At 46.9% G+C, this 26069-nt stretch overlaps 1 protein-coding gene and 1 non-coding gene across 3 annotated transcripts in view; one reads left to right on the forward strand and one right to left on the reverse strand.

Moving 5' to 3' along the window:
* Window positions 1-26069, forward strand: part of DISC1 (DISC1 scaffold protein) — a 407183-nt gene that overhangs the window by 129783 nt on the left and 251331 nt on the right. For both annotated transcript variants that reach the window (XM_088841835.1, XM_055425806.2), the window contains exons 4-6: window positions 6147-6294; window positions 20397-20526; window positions 24170-24396. In XM_088841835.1, coding sequence (XP_088697961.1) covers window positions 6147-6294; window positions 20397-20526; window positions 24170-24396 — 505 coding nt within the window. The remainder of the gene's footprint in view (window positions 1-6146; window positions 6295-20396; window positions 20527-24169; window positions 24397-26069) is intronic.
* TRNAC-ACA (transfer RNA cysteine (anticodon ACA)) lies at window positions 8830-8901 on the reverse strand. The gene has a single exon. It is a non-coding gene; the product is annotated as a tRNA-Cys (tRNA).

A 26069-nucleotide genomic window follows, 5' to 3' on the forward strand; every position in this document is an offset into this window, starting at 1 on the left:
CCGCTGCCACTGGGGTATTGTTGTGTCTAGGCTTTCTCAGTGGATAAAGATAGAAAATATGTGTAAACACAGTCTATGTGGGTGGATAAAATGGGCCCCTCGGGCTGAGGCGTCCCCTCCACTCTTTGAAGCATATGATGGACTGAATGTTTGCATCCCCTGTATTCATATGTTGAAACCCTGAATTCCGATGTGGTGGTGTTAGGAGCTGGGGCCTTGGGGTGATCAGATCATGAGGATGGGGCCCGTGAATGGGATCAGTGCCCTTGTAGGAAGAAGCTGGCTCCCTCTTGTTCAGACCCATGAGGTTGTGCATGGTGACTGTCTGCCCCCCATGCCCCAGGAGAGCCCCTGACGGGGCCTGATGTGGCCTCGGTGACACCAGACCTCCAGCCTCAGGGCTGAGAGAACATGTCTCTTGTGAGCTGCCCACCAGTACATCTCTTTGCTGTTTAATCCTAATTGTGACTTCTTTAGACCCCTGAGGAGACCTTCCCATTTACTGGATGAAACTCTTGAGACTTAAATGGGGAAGTGACCTGTCGGACACTGAAAACTCAGCCAGCATTGAAGTTGGTGATAGAATTCAGGTGCTTCTTATTTTTTATGCACTAAAATTTTTTAATTGAGGTAAAATATTTAATAATGTAATAAGGTGCATGCTAAGTTGGTTCAAATGTGTCCAGCTCTTTGTGACCCCATGGACTGTAGCCCACCAGGCTCTTCTGTCCATGGGATTCTCCAGGCAAGAATGCTGGAGTAGGTTGCCATGCTGTCCTCCAGCAAATGTTCCTGACCCAATGACTGAACCCACGTTTCTTATGTCTCCTGCGTTGGCAGGTGGGTTCTTTACCATTAGTGCCACCTGGGAAGGCCAATAATGTAATAAGGTGCATAAAGCTGTATTGTACAGTGCAAATCTCAGGGAATTTTTATGTATGTGTGCCCTCTGTAACCACCGCCTAGAATGGGATGCAGCATATTTCCCACACTCAGTGAGACTCCCTCATCACCGTTTCCCAGGCAATACCTTTACTTCCCCCACGATAAACATTATTCTGACCTCTATCACCATAATTTGGTTTTGCCTGTTTCGGAGCTTTCTATAAATGGAATTGTACTGTGTGTGTATGATAGTCATCCATGTTGTGCGTGTAGCAGTAGTTGGTTCAGTTTTTAGTGCTGTGTGGCTTATTTATCTGTGGTCCTTTTGAGTTATTTTGAGTTTCGAACCATTATAAATACATTTATGACTGTTGTCATATGTCTTGTTTGATGGAAGTGTTTTTGGATATATCTCTAGGAGTGGAATTACTGGATCATGGGATATAGTTAGTGTATATTAGCAGTTACTGCCAAACAGTTTTCCAAAATGGTTATACCAGCTTGGTGCCCTGATTCTTAGTGTTTAGATTCTGTGTTCTTTTCAAGAAGTGTTGCCACTGCATCACTCTGGGGCAGAGTGCAATGGGGGAGGAGTGAGCTAGGCTAGACAGTGTGCCTGTGGTCCCCAACACCAGGCATAGACATTTGGCCTCTGTCCTGGAGGCCAGGCAAGTCCTCCGGGATTCGGAGAACATCTCGTGATGACGTGTGGCAGTCTCTGAATTCCTGTGTCCGTTCACTGGCTCGTGAGCTGCTCACACTTGAGTGTCGTGAGGGGAGCCCTGGCAGTGATGTGCAGAGATGAAACGGTGGAGATGTGAGCTCCTGGGCGGGAAGTAACTCAGCTGCAGAAATGGTGAGACTTGGGCTGGACCGGACACAGAGCAAATGGAGAAGGTGTGAGTGTGGGGAAACCACAGGGAGGATCACCAGCATCGCCAGAACCTGGAGTTACAGGAAGAAGCCAAGTCAGAGAATGCACAACTGTAGGCCCAGATGGTGCCTTGGGAAGGAGGAGCAGAATCTTGCGAGGAAGGCAGTAGATTTTAGATTTGATGAGTGTTACGTTTTTATACTCATCCAGCTGCAAATGAGAGCTTCCCCGGTAGTACTAGTGGTACTGAACCTTCCTGCCAATGCAATAGATAGGAGACGTGGATTCGATCCCTGGGTCAGGAAGTTCCCCTGGAGTAGAACATGGCAACCCACTCCAGTCTTCTTGCCTGGAGAATCCCATGGACAGAGGAGCCTGGCAGCCTGCAGTCCATGGCCTCTGTCCATGGGGTTCCAAGAGTCAGACAGGACTTAGCAACTAAACAGCAATAATCACTTTTTTTTCCTTTTGGTTTCCACGTATAAATGACATCATAATGATATTTGTCTTTCTCTGTCTGACAATTAGTATGCCAATATTTAGAGCCATCCATGTTGCTGCAAATGGCATTATTTCATTCTTTTTTATGGCTGAGTAATATTCCATTGTGCATATGTACCACATCTTCTTTATCCATTCATCTGTTGATGGACATCTGGGTTGTTTCCATGTTCCAACTATTGTAAATAGTGCTACAGTTAGCAATGGGATACATGTGTCTTTTTCAATTTTGGTTTCTTTTGGATATACAGCTAGGAGGGGGATTTCTGGATCATATGATAGCTCTATTTTTAGTTTTTAAAAACCTCAATTCTGTTTTCCATAGTAGCTGCATCAATTTACATTTCTACCAATAGTATAGGAGGGTTCCCTTTTCCCCACAACCTTTCCAGCATTTATTGTTTGTAGACTTTTTGATGATGGCCATTCTGACTGGTGTGAGATGATCTAGTGCACTTTCTAAAGTCATAAATTAGAAAAAATTTAAAGTAAGTGGCAGCAATCAACATAGCTAATCGCAGTTATTTCCTGGGATAATTACAATTACTTTTCCTTTGGCATTTATTGTGAATCTGATTTTTGGAAGCCAGTTTCCCATTTCTAGTGTTTGCTTCTGCTAGACCAGCTTGGGTTCTCTGTGGGACTTCTCATGTGGCAGCGGAAGGGTGCAATTTACAGTGCAGTGACCAGTGGAGGGAGCCCAGCCTGGGTCTCTAACTTTCTTGTGGACTCCTGAAGGCCAGGATGCAGTTGTGTAACTAATAATAGGCATCTTGGACACATGCCAGGCGCCAGGCACGGCGCTAAATACTTTGTGTGGATTATCTCATTTAATCCTCAGAAGACCTTGTCATGTGAGGACTATTATTAGGCCTGTTTCTGCAGATTAGGAAATGGAAGCTTAGAAAGGTTAAGTTATTTGAAGGTCAGACAGCTAGAAATGGCAGAGTTGAGGTGCCAACTCAGTGTCCTACTAATCTCTATGTGATAATATCTTGACACATCTTTATACTGCATCAGGATTGCATTGGTATGCTAATTTAAAGCATATAAGGTATTACGTGCTTGCTTTTCACTGAAGTTTTGGTTTTATTCAGCAAGCTGCTGCTGCTGCTAAGTCACTTCAGTCGTGTCTGACTCTGTCTGACTCTGTGCAACCCCATAGACGGAAGCCCACCAGGCTCTGCCGTCCCTGGGATTCTCCAGGCAAGAACACTGGAGTGGGTTGCCATTTCCTTCTCCAATGTGTGAAAGTGAAAGGTGAAAGAGAGGTCGCTCAGTGATGTCCGACCCTTAGCGACCCCATGGACTGCGGCCTACCAGGCTCCTCCATCCATGGGATTTTCCAGGCAAGAGTACTGGAGTGGGGTGCCATTGCCTTCTCCCAAGAAGTAAGTCAATAACTAAATAATAAAGCAAATAAATTAATAAAAATGTAGACATTAATTAAAATAAAGTATTTTAAAAGAATGAAGCCTGGTGTTAGAGAACGGGTTGGACTGGGGAACTTTGGGCGCAACCCTAGTAGACCTGTCAGCCAGAGTCCGCTGTGTGTTGTAGGTGTGGCGTCTGAATTAGTTCCACCGTCCTTCTGAAGAAGGTGGCACAGGAGAGCCCTGGCAGTACCTTTACTTGGTCTCCAACAGGACGTATGACCTTTTCCTGTGTTGCTAGAATGAATTCTTGTCAAATTCTCTCAGCAAGTTTCTGGCTATTAGTCCCAAGGTCTGCATCAAATGGGTGGGAAGATATTGCCATTGGCACTCCCAGAGACTCAGGGCTGCTCCCCGTGACACCTGGGCCCTCATCTCCTCCAAGTAGGTGTTGCTGCCCAAGAGGGGTGCACTGTGATTAGCGCTGACCTCCGCCGGTGTAGGATAAAAGTGTGTTCAAAGAGCTTTCAAAATAACAAGCTTGCTGAAATAGTGTTTCCATTTAAAACTGAGTCTTATAGAAATGGCTCACTTGGAAAATGAACTGTAGGGCTGTAGAAATGTAAACATAAATTGTGAACTAGGGCTTCACTGGTGGCTCAGTGACAAAGAATCCACCTGCCAATGCAGGAGAAGTGGGTTCAGTCCCTGGGTTGGGATGATCCCCTGGAGAAGGAAAGGGCTACCCACTCCAGTATTCTAGCCTAGAGAATTCCATGGACAGAGGAGCCTGGAAGACTGCAATCCATGGGGTCACAAAGAGTCGGACATGGCTAAGTGACTAAACAACAGCAACGACAGTAAAAGAGTATCTTTAAAGAACTTTCCTTTAAATTTTGGGGCTTCCCACGTGGTGCTAGTGGTAAAGAATCTGCCTGCCCATGCAGGAGATGTAAGAGACCCAGCTTCAGTCTCTGGGTTGGGAAGATGCCCTGGAGTAGGAAATGGTAACCCACTCTAATATTCTTGCTTGAAAAATTCCATGGACAGCGCCTTTTGGGCGACAGTCCATGGGGCCACAAAGAGTCAGACACAACTGAGCAAGTTAGCACACACTGTGATGTAGGCCAGAGCCTCTGGAACATCCTCTCATGGCACATATAGTAAAGGATGTGTGTGTGCTAACTCACTTCAGTCATGTCCGACTCTGTGCAACCCTATGGACTGTAGCCTTCCAGGCTCCTCTGTCCATAGGATTCTCTGGGCAAGAATACTGGAGTGGGTTGCCATTTCCTCCTCCAGCGGATCTTTCTGATGCAGGAACTGAACCCGTGTCTCCTGCATTAGCACGCGGGTTCTTTACTACTCGAGCCACCTGGGAAGCCCTGATAGTAAAGGGCAGTATTTGCGTTGCACACCGGGGTCAGCAGGTGGCGCTCGTGTCTGGAGGCTGCTGCCTGGGGTCTCAGGGGCCCCAGAGCCCATCTACTATCCAGGGGTGAAGGGGATCAAGGTCCTTCCCACCTGTCAAGGACCAACAGGAGGGGAGCTCTGATGAATATATTTTTAACTCCAGTCCTTGCATTTCTAAAAAAAATAGCTTTATGGGAAACTTTCAAGTTCTTGAGGTGTTTGATTATGAGGGTAAGTTCTTAGTTAATGGGATTCCAATTTGTGCAGCTTATTTTCTTTGAAGAAAAAATATCTCGCAGTGATCAGTGTTTATGCCTTCTCTTAGGAGACTTAATGTCTTTGAAAAAATAATAGAAGCCATACTCTGAACAGAAGTGGATCTCTGCTCATTTGTCGTAAGACAGAGTTTGAGCATCACTTTGGTGACTTTAGTAACTGTGAGTAAGTCTCTCTTGATGGACAGTGTCTAAGGAAACATTCTCAAAGTCAACACATGGGCACTGATCTTTTTCAACTGGTTATACAGAACTCATCAAAATTAGCAAGTTTTCTCCTAAGTGATCATCATGGTGTTAAAAATAATTCGTGTGAGGTATGGGCTTCCCAGCTGGTGCAGTGGTAAAGAACCTACCTGCCAATGCAGGAGATGCAAGAGATGCAGATCCCTGTGTTGGGAAGATCCCTTGGAGTAGGAAATGACAACCCACTTCAGTATCCTTGCCTGGAGAAGCCCATGGACAGAGGAGCCTGGCGGGCTCCAGTCCACGGGATCACAAAGGGTGGGACACGACTGACTGAGCATGCGCACTATGAAGCAGCCTCTTATGCGATGGTCGTAATGATGATCATCATATAAATACACGGACCGTAACCTCTGAGACTCAGAAGAATGAAAGCTCTGGGGGCTGTATTTTCAATAAAAAGACAGAAGATACTTAAAAAATATCAACCTAGAGATGAAGAGTGCTGACCTAGAAACAAGTGACCTTTCTATTATGTCACTGAGGCGACCATAGGCTGCGGGTGGAGCCGGGGGCCCTGGGTTGTCTATTTTGAGTCGCATGTTTCTTTATTTCTCTCTCATCCTTTTGGGTTTCCAGCTGAGACGATCCAACAAAGATTAGAAGCCCTGGAGAAGGAGAGAAGCAGCCTGCACTTTCAGCTTCCTTCTCAACAGCCCGCCCTCAGCGGCCTCCTGGGCCACCTGGGGGCCCAGGTTCAGGCTTCCCTGCGCCGGGCAGCTAAGCGGTAAGCACTCCCCCGGGGTCCTCTTCCCTTCTCCCCACTTCCGAGTGGGGAAGAACATGTAGGAGCCGAGCCCAGGAGACCCTCCCTTCTGTTGGTTGGGCGGGGGTGGAGGTGGAGTGGGGTTCCTTCCAGAGGGAGAGACCTCTGTGGGTCACACACCCCGAGAAGCCCTTCTGATCAGCGGCAGGAAGGCCCCTTAACCCGCATGGGCCCGGCTGGGCACTAAGCTCCCCGGGAGAGCCCACCTCCTGAGCAGGTGGGGTGGATTTCCTCTGTGTCTTCTGTCATCCTGTAGGATCGCAGGCAGTCGCCTCTGACTGAGGGATGAAAATGCATCCTCCTCCTGAGTCCACCTCTAGGGCATCTTCTGCTGTTTCCTCTACCCAAGGGTCTCCTGGGACCAGGACTAGATGGAGTGCAGCTGCTATTTCTAATTCGGTGGATCTCAGGCCCGGCTGCCCGTCTGAGTTACCTGGAGAGTTTTAAATGTCCAGCTTCTACCCTAGAGCAGCTGAGTCAGGCTGTCCGGAGCTGGGCCCCAGGTGTTGGCCTGTTGGAATGTCTGTAAGCGGTTGTTCTCATCGGTCTGCTGGTGACCTCTCTCTTTGGGTTTTAAAGACTTGGAAGGAAGGGGTGGTGATGAATGTGATTAGCCGAGTCACAGCACAGCTCTGCTTCTGCTCGGGTACAAACATGGTCACAGCAGTTTCATTTTATTTCCAGCTTCCCCTTGGCGCTGACAGTTACAAGCCTGCGCGGCCTAGCTCTCACTCACGTTCGGTTGGTCTTAGCGGCTCCCTACAGCCTGCCTGGTAGTGAGGCTGGTTATTTTCTCGCTTGTTTGTCCTGCAGTTTTGCAGGAAGCATAGAGCAGCGTGTGTGGTAGCTGCTTCCTTATACATGCTTGTTGAGTGAACTCCTACCTCTTAAGGGACAGGTGAACCTCACCTCCTGTTTTTATTTTTATTTTAATCTGCCACTGAGGTATCAGCTTGTTTCCTGTCCCTTTCTCACACGGGACTGTCCCAACTTGATTTTCTACTTAATTCTTTCTTTCTTTTGATCCTTGGGGTTATTTCTGGTCCTCCACCCCTGTCATGGGCCATTTGTAGCATCTGCCAATGTATTGTGTTTCTATTCATTTAAAAAACACTTGTGTAAGAGTTACTGAGTGCTTTAAGAAGTAACTCAGTTTTTAAATTTCCTATGTGATAAAATGAACGTAGCATAAAATTTACTGTTTCAACCATCTGTGAGTACAGAGCTTATTGGCATTAAGTACATTCACATTGTTGTGGAGCCGTCACCACCATCCATCTCCAGAACTTCGTCATCTTCTCAAACTGAAACCCTGTCCTCATTAAACACTAATGCCCTGTCCTCTTACACTGTTGGTAGGAATGAACATTGGTGCAGCCACTGTGGAAAACAGCATGGAGGCTTCTTAAAAAACTAAAACTGGAGCTAAGTTAATTGCAGGTAAGATCCTGCAATCCCACTCCTGGGCATGTATCTGAAGAAAACTCTAATTCAGAAAGACACAAGCACCAGTTCATAGCAGCACTGTCTACAAAGGCCAAGACAGGGAGGCGACCTATGTGTCCATCAGCAGATGAGTGGCTGAAGAAGCTGTGGTGTATATGTACATGATGAAATACTGCTGCTGCTGCTGCTAAGTCGCTTCAGTCGTGTCTGACTCTGTGTGACCCCATAGACGGCAGCCCACCAGGCTCCTCTGTCCATGGGATTTTCCACCAGGCAATGAAATACTACTCAGCCATAAAAAGGAATGAAATAATGTCATTTCCCACAACATAAATGGACCTAGAGATTATCATACTAGGTGAAGTAAGCCAGATAAAGGCAGAGAATGACAAATATCATAGAGTCTCACTTACATGTGGAATCTAATATATGATGCAAATGAACTTATTTCCAAAACAGAAACAGACTCACAGACTTAGAAGACAAACTTACAGTTACCAAAGGGGAATGTGGGGAGAGGGATAAATTAGGAGTTTGGGATTAGCAGAAACACACCACTATATAGAAAATAAACAACAACGCCCTACTGTACAGCACAGGGAGCTCTATTCAATATCTTATAATGAACTATAATGGAAAAGAATACGAAAAAGAATATATATCTATATCTGTATATATCTGAATCACTTTGCTATACACCAGATACTAACATAGCACTGTCAATAAACTATACTTCAATTAAAAAAACCTCTCTCACTCCATCGTTCCCTATGAGTGTCTCATAGGGCTCTGTGAACTAAAAGGCAATGCCCTACATCCTCAGGTTATATCACCTGACATTTCTCATATTTGTTTGTGACCCATAAAGACAGCATGTTCATGTCACTCAACTTAATATGTCCTTTACAAAAAGATGTATGTTATAGTGAGGTCTCTCAGTTGTGTCCAACTCTTTGCGACACCATGGACTGTAGCCACCACAATCCTCCGTGCATGGGATTTTCCAGGCAAGAGTACTCGAGTGGGGTGCCATTTCTTTCTCCAGAGGATCTTCCTGACTGGGGATCGAACCCAGGTCTCCCGCATTGTAAGCAGATGCTTTACCATCTGAGCCACCAGGGAAGTCCACAAAGGTATTATTAACCATTTGTGAAGCCCACAGAAACCCTTGGCGTACCTTGTTAACCCTGTTGCCTTTGCTCGTATGAACTGCCTGGATGCTGTGTTTTTAGTTCCTATTCACTTTTTGAGCCCACTGGGATTCGATTTCTAGCTCTAGCACTACCACCTGGCAAGGAGGAGGTTCACAGTACCTTGAAGAACCTTGGACTGGAGTTCAGGAAGCCTGAGTCTGATCCTGTCTTTTCCACTAACAAGCTCTTTGTGACCTGATGTGGTTTCCTACCTTCTCTGCACTTTACTCCCCTCATCAGAAAAGGGGGGAGGGGTTAATTGGATCACAGTTTCCCAAACTTCAGTTATTTAAGTATTATCTTGGCTTTTCTTGTGCTAAGTCCACCTGTCCTATTGTTAGAAAATAATGCCTCAAAATCAACTCCTTTCTTATCTTTTCCTATTGCATGTTAACAAAATTACATGGTCATTAAAAGGTTAAGAAATTGTGACTCAGAGTGCCGACTGCACATTCAGCCTGTGACATTCGTCACCGGCAGGACTATCGGACCTGGCACGTCTTCTCGGAACCAGGGGCCTTGGCTGCAGTTCTCACAGAGGCCACCAGGGGGATGCGCTGTCCAGCTGGAGCTTGCGCAGCCACAAGCCAGGGACTCTCTGAGCCCAGGGGGAAGCAGAATGCTTTCCAGTTATTTCCTGACAAATAAAACAGTGGTATTGACAACAGTGGTATTGGCAAAATTTCAATACTGGTTAGTAACACAAATAAGTGTTGAGATCAAGGATTTCCTAGAGGAGCTAATGAAAACGATGGGTTTCTTCCATCACAAAACCACATATGTACAAACGTATGGACGATTGCATACAGACAGTTGCATGCAGATCTTCTCAGCTTATTCATTTCCTCTCTGGGAGGAGGAGCTTTGGGTCTCTAGTTAAGAAAATTTGGTTAAGAATAAGATCTGAGGAAATGTAAACACCCAAGTACAACCAGCTACTTCATATCATAATTTTCTCTGTTTAATTCAACTTTTTATAAAGTTTAATTCCCTGAGCTTTTCGTCCTGAGTCACACTCTGTTTGTCCAGCTCCTTCCAGCATCCCAGAGAGTGTTAGCTGTCACCACAGGGGTTAACTGGGCCCCTCTAAAGCAGCAGGGCGCTCAGATGGTTTAGCATCTGTCTCTGTCTGTCTTTGGTTCCGCACCACTCCGTAATATAACTGGTTCACTGGGGTGTCTCTGCTCAGCGCGGGTACAAAGGCATCGTGTTTGACTATTCCCTGGTCTGCAGTGCTCTGTTGAACACATCTTCTCCATTTCTCTGTGGTATCTTGGGCAGATAATGACAGATGTCCGGGGCATTTTCAGTTGCTGATGCTCATCCTGTCAGTCCAGTTTGAAATGTCCGTGCAATTCAAATCTTTCCTTGTCCAGTGTTTGGAATCCTCTCTTTGTGGGCCATCACTACCACCCTGGCCAACACAGCCTCTCATACCCCCGTGAACACATGCCTACATGTTCGCTCTTGGGGAGCTGAGGTGTGGGGTCCCCAGAGGCCCCTGCAGCACCTCCCGGATCTTGACGTGAACGCAATCTCTCCACTCCATGGGGGCAATCCCTGCTTTTTACATGTAGCCCAGCCTCTTCCTGTGTGGCCCTTGACCAGTAGGCGCACTGGTTGGGGGATCCCTTCTGTCATGTCCACCTGATTCCTGGGAGGCTCACGTGTATTGTCACACTGAATGGTGGTGTTGCAGCGGCCGGGGTGAGGGCGAGGAGGTGGTTCCCGGTGCCCTGCCTGCCACCGTTCTCCCTTTCCTTCTTCCCTGCTTGACGGGCAGCCCCTGAGCTGTTGTGACCCCCCCTGTGGCTGTGGTAACACCTGCTGAACCAGTTACATTACAGAGCAGCGCGGAGCCCAAGACAGGGAGAGAGATGCCGTCCTGCTCACAGAGTCGGTGTGTGGGTGCATCTCGTGCAGAGACGTGAGGCCCGCAGTCCCGATCCCTCGGCCGCGCCCACCGTGCCCTCTCCAGCTGTGGACGCCTTCGTGCCCACTGACTGCTCTGCACCTCAGCACCCAACAGGCTTCTCTGGCATGGGGCTGTCTCTGAAGTCTGTGAGCAAGGGGCGTGAGCAGTGCCCCTGAAGGCAGCCCTTAATCCCAGGGTGGGAGCTGGTGGCTTAATGCCCTTGCCGCCCCAGCTCCCAGGGGATGGCTCTGAGGAGCATTCCACACATTTTTTTCCAGAAGGTTCCTAGTTGGTTGGTGCTCCAGTTGCCTCGGTGGTGATCAGCTCAGTAACTCCCTGTTCATTGACTTTTCCTCCTTCTCACTCCTTCACTCTTATTTCTTGAGAATTGCTTCTCCTAAAACCAGCCAAACTTGGCTCCTCGTCTGGGACTTGGCTCTGAAGAGGAGATGCAGATGGAGGTTCGCGTGGGAGATGCAGACTTCGGCCCCAGCACGGGGCACTCCCAGCTGGAGGAGAGGGTCTGCTGCAGTGGCTTTCCTTTCATCTGATTTCAGTGGGAGAGTTTGCTCCCTCCCATGTGGGGCTGGAGGTGGGACTGGGGAGCATCTCTCATGAAGGCTCTGTCTCCTACGTGGCCAGCAGGTGTGCGTGTGTGGAGGGTGGCGGTGTGGAAGGTGGTGATGCTGTGTGCAGCCTGGGGCGGGCGCCTCCCCTCATGTTCCCAGTTGAGAGTAGAGGGCCTTCAGGCCCGTGTCCTTCAGCATTTGCTTCTAATTCTGAAGCAACCAGAAACTCCCAGCTCAATATCCTCTCACTGCGATGATAGGAAGAGTGGAGAGGCATCTATTCTTGCTGTGTTCATCTAGTCCAAAGAAAGTTTGTTTTCCTTTCTCCTAAGACAGGGGTTTGGTCTCCTGTGTGCATCTAACTGACGATTTTCTCATTAATACTTTGCACTTCTCTGACGGCATCCTATGTGTTTTCCCATTGGACCTCCACCAACGCGTCCGTGAAAACTGGTCATGTTTACAACTTCAACTGTGTGTGTGTGTGTAAAATGTCCTTCATCAAAGGCCTTTGACCAATAAATAACTTAAAACACAAGTAAACGAAATACAACAGAGGTTTAAAAGCAAAGATATGCAGGGGTTTTCCAATGTGGCTTATCAAGGCCCAGTATCTCCCGCTCACATCTCTTCTTTCTGATGGGAACAGAAGAGATGAATGTTGTGTGGCTTATGGTCCTTCTGGACTGAGTCATTTTTCCTCTGACCAGGTCTCTGTCTCTTCCCTTTGAAAAATGATTCTTTATTTCCACTTAATTGTCATGTTGGGGCCATAGAATTCAGTGGCCATCAGCTCTAAGTTCCCAGTCTGGAATGGAGATATACTGCTGCTGCTGCTGCTAAGTCGCTTCAGTCGTGTCCGACTCTGTGCGACCCCATAGACTGCAGCCCACCAGGCTCCCCTGTCCCTGGGATTCTCCAGGCAAGAACACTGGAGTGGGTTGCCTTTTCCTTCTCCGATGCATGAAAGTGAAAAGTGAGAGTGAAGTCGTTCAGTCGTGTCCGACTCTTAGCGACCCCATGGACTGCAGCCCTCCAGGCTCCTCCTTCCATGGGATTTTCCAGGCAAGAGTACTGGAGTGGGTTGCCATGGGCTTCTCCAGATATACTGCTAGAGGCTAGGAAATAACTCACATAGACACATTTTATGCGAGATGTAGAATTAGGTGGCATAAAATGATCTCTCTTCCCAACACGCCAGGAGACATTTCAGAATCCTAATCACAGCTCGAGCCAAATGAGGACTAGCACGGCCAGTCCCCCCAAGAGGACCCACTGCCAACCCCTCGTCATCACGAGAAGATAAGGGAGGAAGGGAAAGAGGAAAAAAGTCAGTTGACGGGAATCACAGAAGACTTCCTGAAATGTTTTAAATCAGTGGACTACAAATAAAAGCTTCCAAATGAAGGCCTCCCATCCTCTTGGCTCCAACTTATCTGAAGTCTGTCTGAAGCCTGTTTTATTGGACTTGGTTACTATAAACCCAAGTAGATGTCCATGTGCCCTCCTGCAGGGCTGTCATCTCTATGACATCTCTATCTCTAGAAACCAATAATGCCCACTTTCCTAAGGTGTATGAATTTTACTCCACTCTCCTTACTTTTAGACCCCAATCAGATACATAAGGCAGAACCGTAAAGCTACCTGCACCATCTCTGACAATTTTACAATGTTTGTGCCATCAGAGTGGCATCTGTCATTTATGACATTGTTTGTTGGCTGAGGAAGCTATTTCAAGATTTAAAGCACACTTCAGGTACTGGCCCAAACCACTTCCTTATCACCATCTTCCAGGGGGGAAATGGAAACACATATGCCAGATGACATAAATTTGATAGAATAGTGATGGATACAAGCAACAGTTGGCAAAGGTGTTCAGAAGGTCTTGCTCAAGTCTTGTTTCTGGAAGTGGTCATTGGAGCTGAGGTTTTCCTCACTGTGGAAATGAGAGCATCAGTTTTGGTTCTTTGCTCAGTTAAACCTATGAATCCATGAGGCTTCTGAGATGGCTCAGTGGTAAAGAATCTGCCTGCCAATGCAGGAGACACGGGTTCGATCCCTGATCTGGGAAGATCCCACATGCCACAGGGCAACCAAGCATGCGTGCCACAACTATTGAGCCTGTGCCTGGGAGCTGCAACTGCTGAGTCCATGAGCCATGACTGCTGAAGCCTGTGCACCTGGAGCTGCTGCTCTGCAGCAAGAGAAGCCGCCACGGCGAAAAGCCCGCATGCTGCAGCTAGAGAAAAGCCCTCACAGCCACAAAGACCCACAGCAGCCAGGAGTAAATGAATACATAGTTACAGTGAAAAAGCTTCCATGATTCCAGCCGTGGCAACCAAACAGCAGTTTTTCTGGCATCATGGTGACTGCCATTTCTGCCTGGAAACAGACCCTCTGTGTTACACTCACAACTACATAAACCACACAATTGCCATGAGCCATTCTGGCACGGGGTGTCCCAGAGGCGGCATATCTGGACTCCCCTTGGCCCTGCCACTCTGGACAGTCCCGAAGGTGGTCCTTTGATCAAAGGCAGTGCACTGGAGGGCTTCATCCTTTTCTCAATATTACTGAACTCTGCACACACACAAGTCAGGTGGCAGATGTTTTCCCTGGGATGGAAAATGCTCTCCTGTGTAATTTGGAGCTATGCTGTTTTAGTGGTGTAGGAGCTTATTTTACCAATGGCTTTATTATCCTTCTTTAAGTGATTAGTGGGAAAGACAAAAGTAGAAAGGCCAGGGATTATCCAGCACTGGGCAGTTGAGGGCCTGAAACTCAGGGCTGATGGTGGGTTCCTAGATACCCCGGTTCCCTGTGGGCCCTGATAGCTGTGCTAACATTGCAACCCACATGTTTTTAATTCTTGCCCCCGAGGGGTCTGCTCATTCTCCATACTGATTAGTTTATAGCAGCACTGCTAATTTGCAGTGACATTCGGGATTACACATTAAGGTTTATTAGAATAAAGGGAACAACATTGTGGAATGTTGTAGCAGGGGAGTCTGGCTCTGAGCGCTGGAGAGCTGAGAGGCAAACCCGTCCCTGGCTTCATTACTGAACTGCCATGTGTCCTGGGGCCACCAGTCAGCCATCTGTGCCCAGCTTTCTTCACCCACAGTCAAAATCTGAGAGACATAAAGAGGAGTTTGGGTGAATCACAAGGGTTTTTCTTAAGGATTAAGTAATGAATGTGATTAACGATAAATGGGAGAATTCCCACTTACCCACCTGTGGCTCCCCCGCAGCTCATTTTCAATTCTGTGTTGATTTCCTTCAATAACTCCTGTCCCAACCCAGATGGTATCTATTTAGGAAATTCAGGAAACTCTTAATATTTGCATAAGCAGAGCAAATTGAGAAATAAATTAGCGTGAAGCAATGATCTCATGCAATAGAAAGCTGAATATAAACGGCTTCTGGATTTTTCTAGGCCAGGGACTCATGGAGTCACTCAGTAAATATTTGTGAAGTCCTACCCAGTGCTGGACCCTGGGGATAACAGCACGGGATGGGCTGAGGTTCACCCTTCCGAGCGAGAGGCTGGGTGGACAGGCCAAGACCCTGGGGTCCAGGGGAGGAAGTGGGTTCCATTCCCACAGCCGCTGACGTGGTTTCCTTCCAGGGACCCCCTCTTCTGATAACTGAAAAGGCTGTCAGAAACACCTCATCCTTCCTCTTCATTGAAAAGGACAGTGTGTCCACTGGATGTGAGCACCGCATTCACTCTCCTGATGCAAACATTGATATGGGCAGGGCGGGGGTGCAGCCAGCTCCCTGAGGACAGAGAACAGAAGTCCCAGGGAGAGGGCAGAGTCTGCGCACAGGAGACACGCAATGGTTGCTGAATAGATTTGTTCCCTGTAATCCGCTGTACAGGGAAGGTATCAGCATCAGGATCACCACCGTTGTCTTCATTTTGTAAAGGAGGGAGGTGAGGTTCAGAGAGGTTTGGCAGGGTTAGGGTGAGTTAACTGCAAGAACCCACGGCTAGAAAGGGGTGGCATTGGGTCTTCTCGCTCCTGTGCCGTAAAGCCAGTCTACTGACACCTGGTGGCGGTGGAGGAAAATGCAGTGTCTATTGCAGGCACCAAGCAAGGAGTCCAGGCAGCTAGAGCTTGAAAGGTCCCTGAACTCGCTGAAGACTTTGAAAGGTTTTTAAAGACAGGGTGAGGAAGGGGGAGTTATGGATTGTGTGATCAGCTCATGGACATTCTTCTTATTGGTTGGTGGTGAGGCAGTCAGGAGTCAACATCATCAACCTTCTGGTTCCAACTGGTCTGGGGTCTACATGCTTGTGGGCATCATACAGTCAACTTCTTCCACCTGATGGAGGTTTCAGTATCTGCAGAATATCTCAAAGGACATGGCTCAGAGAATTATCGATAGCTCTGGAAGAGGAACTAAAGTTTCTTGACTTAGTTTAGTGGCTAAGCTGTTATTATTTTGCTTGGCTGTTTTCCTTTCTTTATGCATTTTCCTTTTTCCAATTGAATTTATTCTTTGACTAAAGTTTTTCCTACAGACAAGTGGTAGGTGGAGGACATGGTGGGGTAGTCCTGTCCTGGAAAGGCCCCCACTGGGTCCTGCTCAGTTACACCAGAGCACGTTGTTCAAGTCTCCCTGATGCTGTTTCCTTGTTGGCAAAACTGATAACACTTGGTGTACAGTAAGTTCTCAATTCATACTGAATTATTTTGTTATTACCAGTTAAATTTTTTCATTACTACTACTACCATTGTAATTTGCCTTTACACAGATGAAACAGAGAGTAACAAGTCTTAAAACAGGCTTCTAAATTGCGTGGTGTGTTGCACTAAGTAAGCAGCTTTCGAGATTATTCAGAGTCTGAATCTGTGTCAGGCCCAGAAATGCAAGCAAGGCTCCTTTTTCTGAGCCTGCTGGTTTTTAACTTAGAAAAGCCTGGGTGACATATTTTCTACCACTGTTTCTAAGAATATCAGGTTTCCTCACTGCAGGGCTTGGTTGGCCTCCTTGTTTTGTAAGGGCCATGTTAAGATGTAGGCAGTGGGAGCATGGCTTCTACCTTTCCACTTCTGCAGTCTCTCTGAGCCTTGGGAGGCATGTTTGTCCGTGGCTTTGGTTTATCCATCACCTCTGCTCTCTGCAGAAACCATGTCTTGTTTATTGCTGTGTCTGTGGCATCCAGCCCAGTTCATGGCACATAGTAAGTGGGCTTAAGAATGGTTCTTCTTTTTCTGAATGAATGAATGAGTACATCAAATTGGTAGGAGTGAAAAGAAATGGGCAAAATAACAACGCATATTTGGATTAGCTACTCACTTTCTTTCCTGAGAAGTATGGAGGTTGTGTGATCCTGTGTGAATGTACAAATCAGAACACACACCTCCCCCACTTTAGTGTGAGGGACCCTGAGGTCAGCATGGCAGCCACGCTCAGGGTGTGTGAAAGGAGGTCCCAGTGAAGAGCGTACAGGGTGGTTCATACCTCACACCTATCAGCAGGACCTCCTTCTCTGCCGGGAAGATGCCCTTGATTGCTAATGTATGGATAGGATTTACTTCAGATGCACACATGTCTGTTTTGTCCAAGACCTGGAACAGGTTGGATATGTTAGAATAATGATACAACTACTTGTGTATGTGGTAGAAGACATTTTTATTATCTTATTTTTTTCTTTTATTTTATTGCTTGTATTTTATAGTTGTAAAAAATAATACATGCTCGTTATAGAAAATTTAGAAAATAAAAGATTGGCCAAAAGAAGTAATTCCATCACACAGAGGTAAAAGCTGATAACATTTTGGCAGATATTTTCCTATCTTTTACTTAATATATAAGTCATTTTTGAATAGTTGTTACATGCTATATGGATTACCAAATATCTGCTTTAGAAAACAGCCATAAATAGTGAACATTTTCCATGCAATTTAATCTTCTTTGGTGACCTAATTCTAGTGGCTGCAGAGCCCTCCTCAGGATGGATGTACCATGGTTTACTGCTCTGGTCCTAACTCGGGGCCACAATTGCAGTGTTTTCGGTTTGGGCTACTAAGGAGTGTGGTATTTTTTTGTAGCTATTCTTTATGCATACCTGTGATTACTGTAGTGGTTGTTTAGTTGCTAAGTTGTCTCTGACTTTTGCGACCCCCATGGACTCTAGCCCACCAGGCTCCTCTGTCCATGGGATTTTCCAGGCAAGAATACTAGAGTGGGTTGCCTTCTCCAGGGGATCTTCCTGACCCAGGGATTGAACCTGAGTCTCCTGCATGGCACGCGGATAATTATTTACATATTCAGTTCAATTCAGTCACTCAGTTGTGTCCCACTCTTTGCGACCCCATGGACTGCAGCATGCCAGGCTTTCCTGTCCATCACCAACTCCTAAAGCTTGTTCAAACTCACGTCCATCAAGTCAGTGATGCCATCCAACCATCTCATCCTCTGTCATCCCCTTCTCCTCCTGCCTTCAATCTTTCCCAGCATCAGGGTCTTTTCCAGTGAGTCAGTTTTTCTCATCAGGTGGCCGAAGTATTGGAGTTTCAGTTTCAGCATCAGTTCTTCCAATGAATATTCAGGATTGGTTTCCTTTAGGATGGACTGGTTGGATCTGCTTGCAGTCCAAGGGCCTCTCAAGAGTCTTCTCCAACATCACAGTTGAGAAGCATCAATTCTTCGGCACTCAGCTTTCTTTAGAGTCCAGTTCTCAAATCCATACATGACTACTGGAAAAACCATAGCTTTGATTAGATAGACCTTTGTTGGAAAAGTAATATCTCTGCTTTTAGTATGCTGTCTAGGTTGGTCATAGGTTTTCTTCCAAGGAGCAAGGGTCTTTTAATTTCATGGCTGCAGTCACCATCTGCAGTGATTTAAGAGCCCAGGAAAATAAAGTCTGTCACTGTTTCCATTGTTTCCCCATCTATTTGCCATGAAGTGATAGGACTGGATGCCATGATCTTAGTTTTCTGAATGTTGAGTTTTAAGACAACTTTTTCACTCTCCTCTTTCACTTTCATCAAGAGGCTCTTTAGTTCTTCTTCACTTTCTGCCATAAGGATGGTCAGAACCCCATGAATAGTATGAAAAGGCAATTTACATATAATTAATTTTTAAAACCTGGACAAGAGGATCCAGAGGCATGTTTTGGATCTAATTTTTATTCCCTGTGCTCACCAAGGAATTATGGTTTCTGAAAGCTTTCGTCAGTTGTTACATGATAAATGATACTTTATGTTGTTTGAATTTGCTTTTAAAAACATTTTTGATGATAAACCTTCATAATTTCTCTTTTTTTGAGTTTCTGATAGATGTACTCATCCTTTTCTTCTTCTATTGCTGGCACTCTTGACATTAGCAATGTTTCCCTTCCCCCAACTTGTTGTTTGCCTTTTAACTGTAGTCAATGGTGCTTTCAAAGACCCTGTTTCCTTGAATTGTTGACTCAGGGTCAACAATAGTTTTGCTTAGGGTAGACTTTTTCCCATTCTACTGCATTCAGTTAGAAATTGATTTGTCATCCTTTGATGAGAAACACCTGCAAGGTTTCTGCAAGGGCAACTCACCCGCATAAGGGGGCAGCCTGAGCCACATCTTCACCAGTGTTGTTTCAACCAAATATGCCAACTCCTGTGAGCATAGGAGAAAGAGCCGGACAGATTTTAGGTGGGTTTTTGATAGTCTTCTAGCACACTTTTTCTGAGAAGCTCTGACCCAAACATCTTCAAATCAGCCATCCCTCTCTGTCTTGTCCACAGCCAAGATCTGCCCTGGAATTTGGCTCTGGATGGGTCCAGGCAGGGCTGTCCAATGATGTATAATGCAAACCACATCCGTGATTTTAAGTAATATATAATATAGGAGCCACATTAAAATTTTTAATTTAGTTTTGGCTGTGCCGGGTCATTGTTGCTAGACTTTCTCTAGTTGTAGTGAGCAGAGGCTACTCTCCAGTTGCCGTGCAGGGGCTCCTCATTGCGTGACTTCTCTTGTTGCAAAGCATGGGCTCTAGGTGTGTGGGCTTCAGTAGTTACAGCGTGTGGGCTCAGTACTTCTGGCTCACGGGCTCTAGAGCGTGGGCTTCATTGCCCTTGGCATGTGGGACCTTCCTGGAGCAGGGATCGAACCCATGTCCCCTGAATTGGCAGGCAGATTCTTTACCACTGTACCACCAGGGAAGTCCCTACTATCTATATTTTATAAATGTAAGAAAAAAAACAAGTGAAATTAATTTAAGAAATACATTTAATTAACCCAGTGTATCAAAAATGTTATCATCTCAACATGTAATGAATGTGAAAATATCATTAATGAGATATTTGGCATTCTTTGTTTTCATACTAAATCTTTAAAATATGATGTGTATTTTACGCTTTCAGTGCAGATGCTACATGCATAGTTATGGAGCCGGACAGTGCCCAGTCCAATAAAGCCAGGTGACTCTGCTGCTGCTGCTGCTGCTAAGTCGCTTCATTCATGTCTGACTCTGTGCGACCCCATAGACGGCAGCCCACCGGGCTCCCCCATCCCTGGGATTCTCCAGGCAAGAACACTGGAGTGGGTTGCCATTTCCTTCTCCAATGCATGAAAGTGAAAAGTGAAAGTGAAGTCGCTCAGTCGTGTCCGACTCTTAGCGACCCCATGGACTGCAGCCTTCCAGGCTCCTCCATCCATGGGATTTTCCAGACAAGAGTACTGGAGTGGGCTGCCATTTCCTTCTCTGAAGGTGACTCTAGGCAACCGCTAAAACCCCAACAGATTCTCATTCAAATAAACACATACACTAGGGACCTCATCCCCATGACCCTTCTAAGGATGAGGGCAGCTGGGAGCCACTTTGTGAGTCTTCTTTGCATTAACATTCATGTAGATCTGAAGATTTCAGGTCATTCATATCTGTGCCTATATATATGTGTATGTGTGTGTGTGTGTGTGTGCATCTGTGTGTGTTTTAAGAGCTGGCGGTGACGACCCCCAAGCCCGGCTGAGAATGGATCCACAGACTTCGGAGGTCGCTGCTCAGGACAGTTTGCACGTGTCCGTCACCAGGCGAGACTGGCTTCTCCGAGAAAAGCAGCAGCTACAGGTGAGCAGGTGAAGACTCTTTGTAAAGCAAGACAGCATTTTTCTAGCACATGTGAGCCAAATGCAGCAAAGTGAGTCTTTGCTTGAATGCAACCCTTAGAGGGTTGGCAGTGCACCCAGGAGGTGTGAGGCAGAGCAAGGGGTGGAGACGACTGGAGGGCTTGTTGGAGTCTCTTTACAAACAAGAGGTTGGAAGTTCAGCAGTGCTTGTGCCTGTTTTTGCTAGTACTCTTCACCTTTTGAATATGCCTTCCTTGTGTGCCAGGCCAATTTGTCACCTCTTATCATTTTGTCCTTGAGAAGTTTCTTTCAGAAGGCAGAAAAAAAAATCCGAGCTGTGGCAATCCTTTATGGAAACTGCTATCAGATTGGACTGTGGGTGGCAGCTGTCAGGAGGCAGAGCTGAGTGGGGCTGGGCAAGGCGGGCGTGACTGGGAAAGACTGGGAATGCCTGGGCTTTGTGGGAGCTCTGGGTTGATCTGGAGCAGTGGATGCAAGTTGGCTGAGAATCATGGGGGGCTGGGAATCTTGGTGCAACTCTGAGTTATAGCCAGAAGGTGAGCAGGGGCTCTGGAAGTTGACAGGGACCCCCAGAAGCAAGGAGCCTTGACATTCTGTCCACACCTTCCCAATCCTAGAGGACCTGAAGCCTGACTGGGTAGCAGTGAGGAAACACTGACTTTGGGGAAATGCAGAGCTCTTTAACACATGCGTCCACAGTGTGGCTTAGCCTCTAAACAGCTGAGTGGCCTTAGACAAATGAATTGGGGCGTGGAGAGGTTATTGGAAACCCCCATCTCCCATCCAGTGTGCTTGTTATGAGTTCACCCTTCCAATTCCATATGATAGCAAGGCAGCAAAGGGAGGCAAACATCATTGCAATATGAAAAAAATGAAGTGAAATCGCTCAGTCATGTCCGACTCTGCGACCCTGTGGACTGTAGCCCTGTAGACCACCAGGCTCCTCTGTCCATGGGATTTTCCAGGCAAGAATACCAAAGTGGGTTTCCATTTTCTCCTTCAGGGGATCTTTCTGAGCCAGGGATCGAACTCAGGTCTTCCACATTGCAGGCAGACTCTTTACCCTCTGAGCCACGAGGTTTGAAAATGTTGTTTTTTAGTTGCTAAGTTGTGTCCGACTCTGCAACTCCATGGACTACATGTAGCCCACCAGACGCCTCTGTCTGTGGAATTCTCCAGGCAAAAATACTGGTTGCCATTTCCTTCTCTAGTTTAAAAATATTTTCCAGTAAACTGGTGCTTTCACACACTTGAGCTCACCATGTTGAGCACACTTGTTGAGCAAGTTCAGGTAGCTGAAAATGTGATGTCTGATTTTTGATTCTGGATAATAGTCACCAGCCAGAGGTGGATATTCCTGATGATGTCAGAGTGCACAGAACATACTTTTAGCCCAAGCTACTTAGTGTTTGAGGGCTTCCCAGGTGGTGCTAGTGGTAAAGAACCTGTCTGCCAATGCAGGTGATGTAAGAGATGTGGGTTTGATCTCTGGGTTGGGAAGATACCCTGGAGGAGGGCATGGCAACCCACTCCAGTATTCTTGCCTGGAGAATCAGAGGAGCCTAGCAGATTATGGTCCAGAGGGTTGCAAAGTTGGATATGACTGAAGTGACTTAACACACATGCATATATTGAGTGTTTGAAGGAAGCATTCTTGGCACAGTGCTGGGGGAGAAGAGGAGAAAATCAGTGATGGGGTAGGGCCTGGCAGGCCTTTGTGAGGTCTTGGGATTTTCTCTGACTGGAATGGGAGCCATGGAGTGGGGTTGGTTAACCAGTGAAGTGATGTAATTGACCACATTTCAAAAAGTCATTTTGACTTCTGTGTGAGAATAGGGTGGAGGGCCACTGTGGAAAACAGTATGGTGGTTCTTTAAAAAATTAAAAGTTGAGTTACCATGTGATTCAACAATTTCACTCTGACTATAAGACTGCAAAGAATTGAAAGCAGACACTCAAAGTTGTGTTCACAGCAGCATTATTCACAGTAGTCTAAAGGTGGAAGCAACAACCCAAGTGTCTGTCAACAGACGAATGGATAAACAAAGTGCAAGTTGCTCAGTCCTGTCTGACTCTTTGTGACCCCATGGACTATGGCCTGCCAGGCTCCTCTGTCCATGGAATTCTCCAGACCAGAATACTCGAGTGAGTAGCCTATCCCTTCTCCAGGGGATCTTCTCCATCCAGGAATCGAACCAGGGTCTGCTGCATTGCAGGCAGATTCTTTACCAGCTTAGCTCCCAGGAACGCCCAGATAAACAAAATGTGGTGCATAAATACAATGAAGCCTTTAAATTCAGCCTTTAAAAGGAAGAAAATTTGACACATGCTACAGCATGGATGGACCCTGAGGACATTATTGTAAGTGAAATGAGCCAGCCACGGGAGGACAAATACTGTGTGACTCCACGTGGCGACACCCGGAGGAGTCAGACTCACGGAGACAGAAAGCAGAAAGATGGCTCCCGGGGCTGGATGCAGGGGGAGGGGCCAGAGCTCAGACTGGCAGGATGAAAAGACTCCTGGAGATGGGTGCTTACGATGCTGAGTTTTCTATCACCTATATTTTACTACAGTTGAAAAAACCCAAACAAACAGAAAAGGAAGGAATAGGGTGGGAATCCAAAGGTGAAAAGTAGGGAGATGTGGTGGGAGACCCTGTCCATGATACTGTAATCTTGGGCCAGTGGGATACACGCTGTTGTCTTCTTAGGACGTCTTAGCAGTGGGTCTTCAATACCTCCTCCTGTGTCTCTTCCCTCCCTACTGGAGGAGGGGTCAGCAGGTAGATCAGGTAGGGTGGTCGGCATCTTGGGGTCGCGAGGATGTGGGTGAGATGGGGAGACAGCCAGTATTCGAGCTGTGCTCTGATCAGCTGGAAGCCAAGGCAGGAAACATGGGCGTATGTTAATTAAAAGACTCTCATTGGAGATTCAGGATGCTATGGGCACTGAGAGGTGATTATCTGCCATAACACTGTATGCACAGCGGGCATTCAATTACCTGCTGCTTGTTTTGTTCATTGACCTCAAGATTGGATGATACTCAATTCTTGGGATGTGGTTTGTCATATTAGTGGAAATTAAATTTATTTGATATTTTTATGAAACTTAGACTGCATAACCCTACCTGTGGCATCTCATTGTTCCTTCAGTCCTGTAGACTTAAGACACTATGACTTCTAATCTTTCTCTGCAAGCAACATTTGCATGTTTGGGTCAGACCAGCCAAGCTTGTTTGCTTTTCCTTTTTCGGTCATGTTAGCTGCTTTGCTGGTATCTCAAGTCCCTGAAGTTTGTGGCACTGAGTTTTGGCTCTGTCACCCGAAATGAAGTAAGTGGTTTACATATTTGCTGGATTCTTCCAAGCCTAATTCTTGGCTCACCACCCAGAGTTATTTAATGCTTGGGAGGGAAACTTTTTCCTTATGCCAGCTAATCAGAAATACAAAGCTGGCATGATTTTTCCAGTTTAGCAAACTTCCAAAAATCTGCCCGCCTTGAAGGGGAGCCTCACGGCCCTCATGCAGGTGGCAAACTCTCCTATAAAGAGAGAGTTCTCAGCAGTGTAGTTGACCACGAACGGGGTTAATTTACAAAACCTGCTCTCGCCATTCTCTGCAGAAAGAAATTGAGACCCTCCAAGCCAGGATGTCTGTTCTGGAAGCAAAAGATCAACAGCTGAGACGGGAAATAGAGGAGCAGGAGCGGCTTCTCCCCTGGCAGGGCTGCGACCTCGTGGGAGGACTGTCCCTGGGCGAGCTTCAGGAGGTCAGCAAGACCTTGCAGGACACCCTGGCCTTGGCCGAGCAGATTCCCCTCCGTGCAGAGCCACCTGAAGCCATCCGGAGGTACTGGTGATTTCCTAAGTGACTTTGGATCTCTCGCCTTGTCGATCTGTTTATGGGATTGATTTAGTCTGCTGTCCTACATATATAAATATTGGGTTGGCCAAGGAACTTTTCGGTCAACTCAGTATTTTCCAAGCAGTGCTGTGTATTTTCAAGGGAAAGCACTCTAGATATTTTGAGTGACAAGGCCCTTCTTTGTGTGGGGCAGTCCTGTGTACTGCAGGATATTCTACACCTTGGCTACCCAACCTATTGGGCTTCCTAGGTGGTTCAGTGGATAAGAAATCCGTCTGCAATGCAGGAGACACAGGCAGATGCAGATTCGATCCTGGGGTCAGGAAGATCCCCTGGAGGAGGGCAGGGCAACTCACCCCAGTATTTTTCCTGAAGAATCCCATGGACAGAGGAGCCTGGTGGGCTACAGTCTCAGTTCAGTTCAGTTCAGTCGCTCAGTCGTGTCCGACTCTTTGCGACCCCATGAATCACAGCACGCTAGGCCTCCCTGTCCATCACCAACTCCCGGAGCTCATTCAAACTCATGTCCAGTCTATAGGGTTGCAAAGAGTCAGACTCGACTGAGCGTGCATGTATGCACCCAACCTGCTAAATGCCACTCTGTCTCTCCATTCAGCCTTCCCCGTTTCCTAATTCTCTCGGGGTGCCTTCTCTCTCTTTGGGATCTATCGGAGTTTGATTGGTTGCAGCGTCTGATGCCAGCCTTTACTGAGGATGATTGTCTGGAGACAAGGGAAATGTTAGAAAGTGTTAGTTGCTCAGTTGTGTCTGACTCTTTGCAACCCCATGGACTGTAGCCCACCAGACTCATCTGTTCACGGAATTCTCCATGCTAGAAAACTGGAGTGGGTTGCCATTTCCTTTTCCAGGGGAATCTTCCTGACTCAGGGATCGAACCTGGGTCTCCTGCATGGCAAGCAGATTCTTTATCATCAGAGTCACCAGTGAAGCCTGGAGAGAAGGGAGGGAATGAGCTCCAGGCAAGAATACTGGAGTGGGTTGCCATTTCCTTCTCCAGGGGATCTTCCCAACCCAGGGACTGACCCCAGTCTCCCATATTGCAGGCAAACGCTTTAACCTCTGAACCACCAGGGAAGCCAAAGTAAAAGTTGCTCAGTCATATCCGACTCTTTGCGACTGCATGGACTTTACAGTCTGTGGGATTCTCCAGAGCAGAATACTGGAGTGGGTAGCCTTTCCCTTCTGCAGGGGATCTTCCCAACCCAGGGATAGAACCCAGGTCTCCCGCATTGCAGGCGGATTCTTTACCAGCTGAGTTACCAAGGAAGCCCACTAAGAGGGGAGACTCAATCAGTGACCTGGAAGAAGGAATTATTATTCACGACAGCCAACATTTATTGAGTCTTACTATGTGCCAGGCACTGTGGGGCTGTTACTCGGATGAACTGAGTTACTGTGTATCAGTATAGAGGTCACATGATGGTGCCTGGGTGGCAGCACGCCCCTTTGCGGTCATATAATGGTGCCCGTGCTTTTCATCACAGGGATTTCCATCTTCAGAAGCCTTCTATCTGCCGTCCAAACGCGTCTTAGACTGTTTAGCGAGTATCTGCTCCCTCGTACACATGCCACGCTCAGTATCAGCTTGGGTGCTCATCCAGGAAGATGCTCACCATGTCCTCCCCTCCCCGTCCCAG

The sequence above is a fragment of the Moschus berezovskii genome, chromosome 12 (assembly GCF_049115385.1).
Source record: "Moschus berezovskii isolate FMDL1 chromosome 12, NW_MosBer_1.0, whole genome shotgun sequence".
Classification (NCBI taxonomy): domain Eukaryota; kingdom Metazoa; phylum Chordata; class Mammalia; order Artiodactyla; family Moschidae; genus Moschus; species Moschus berezovskii.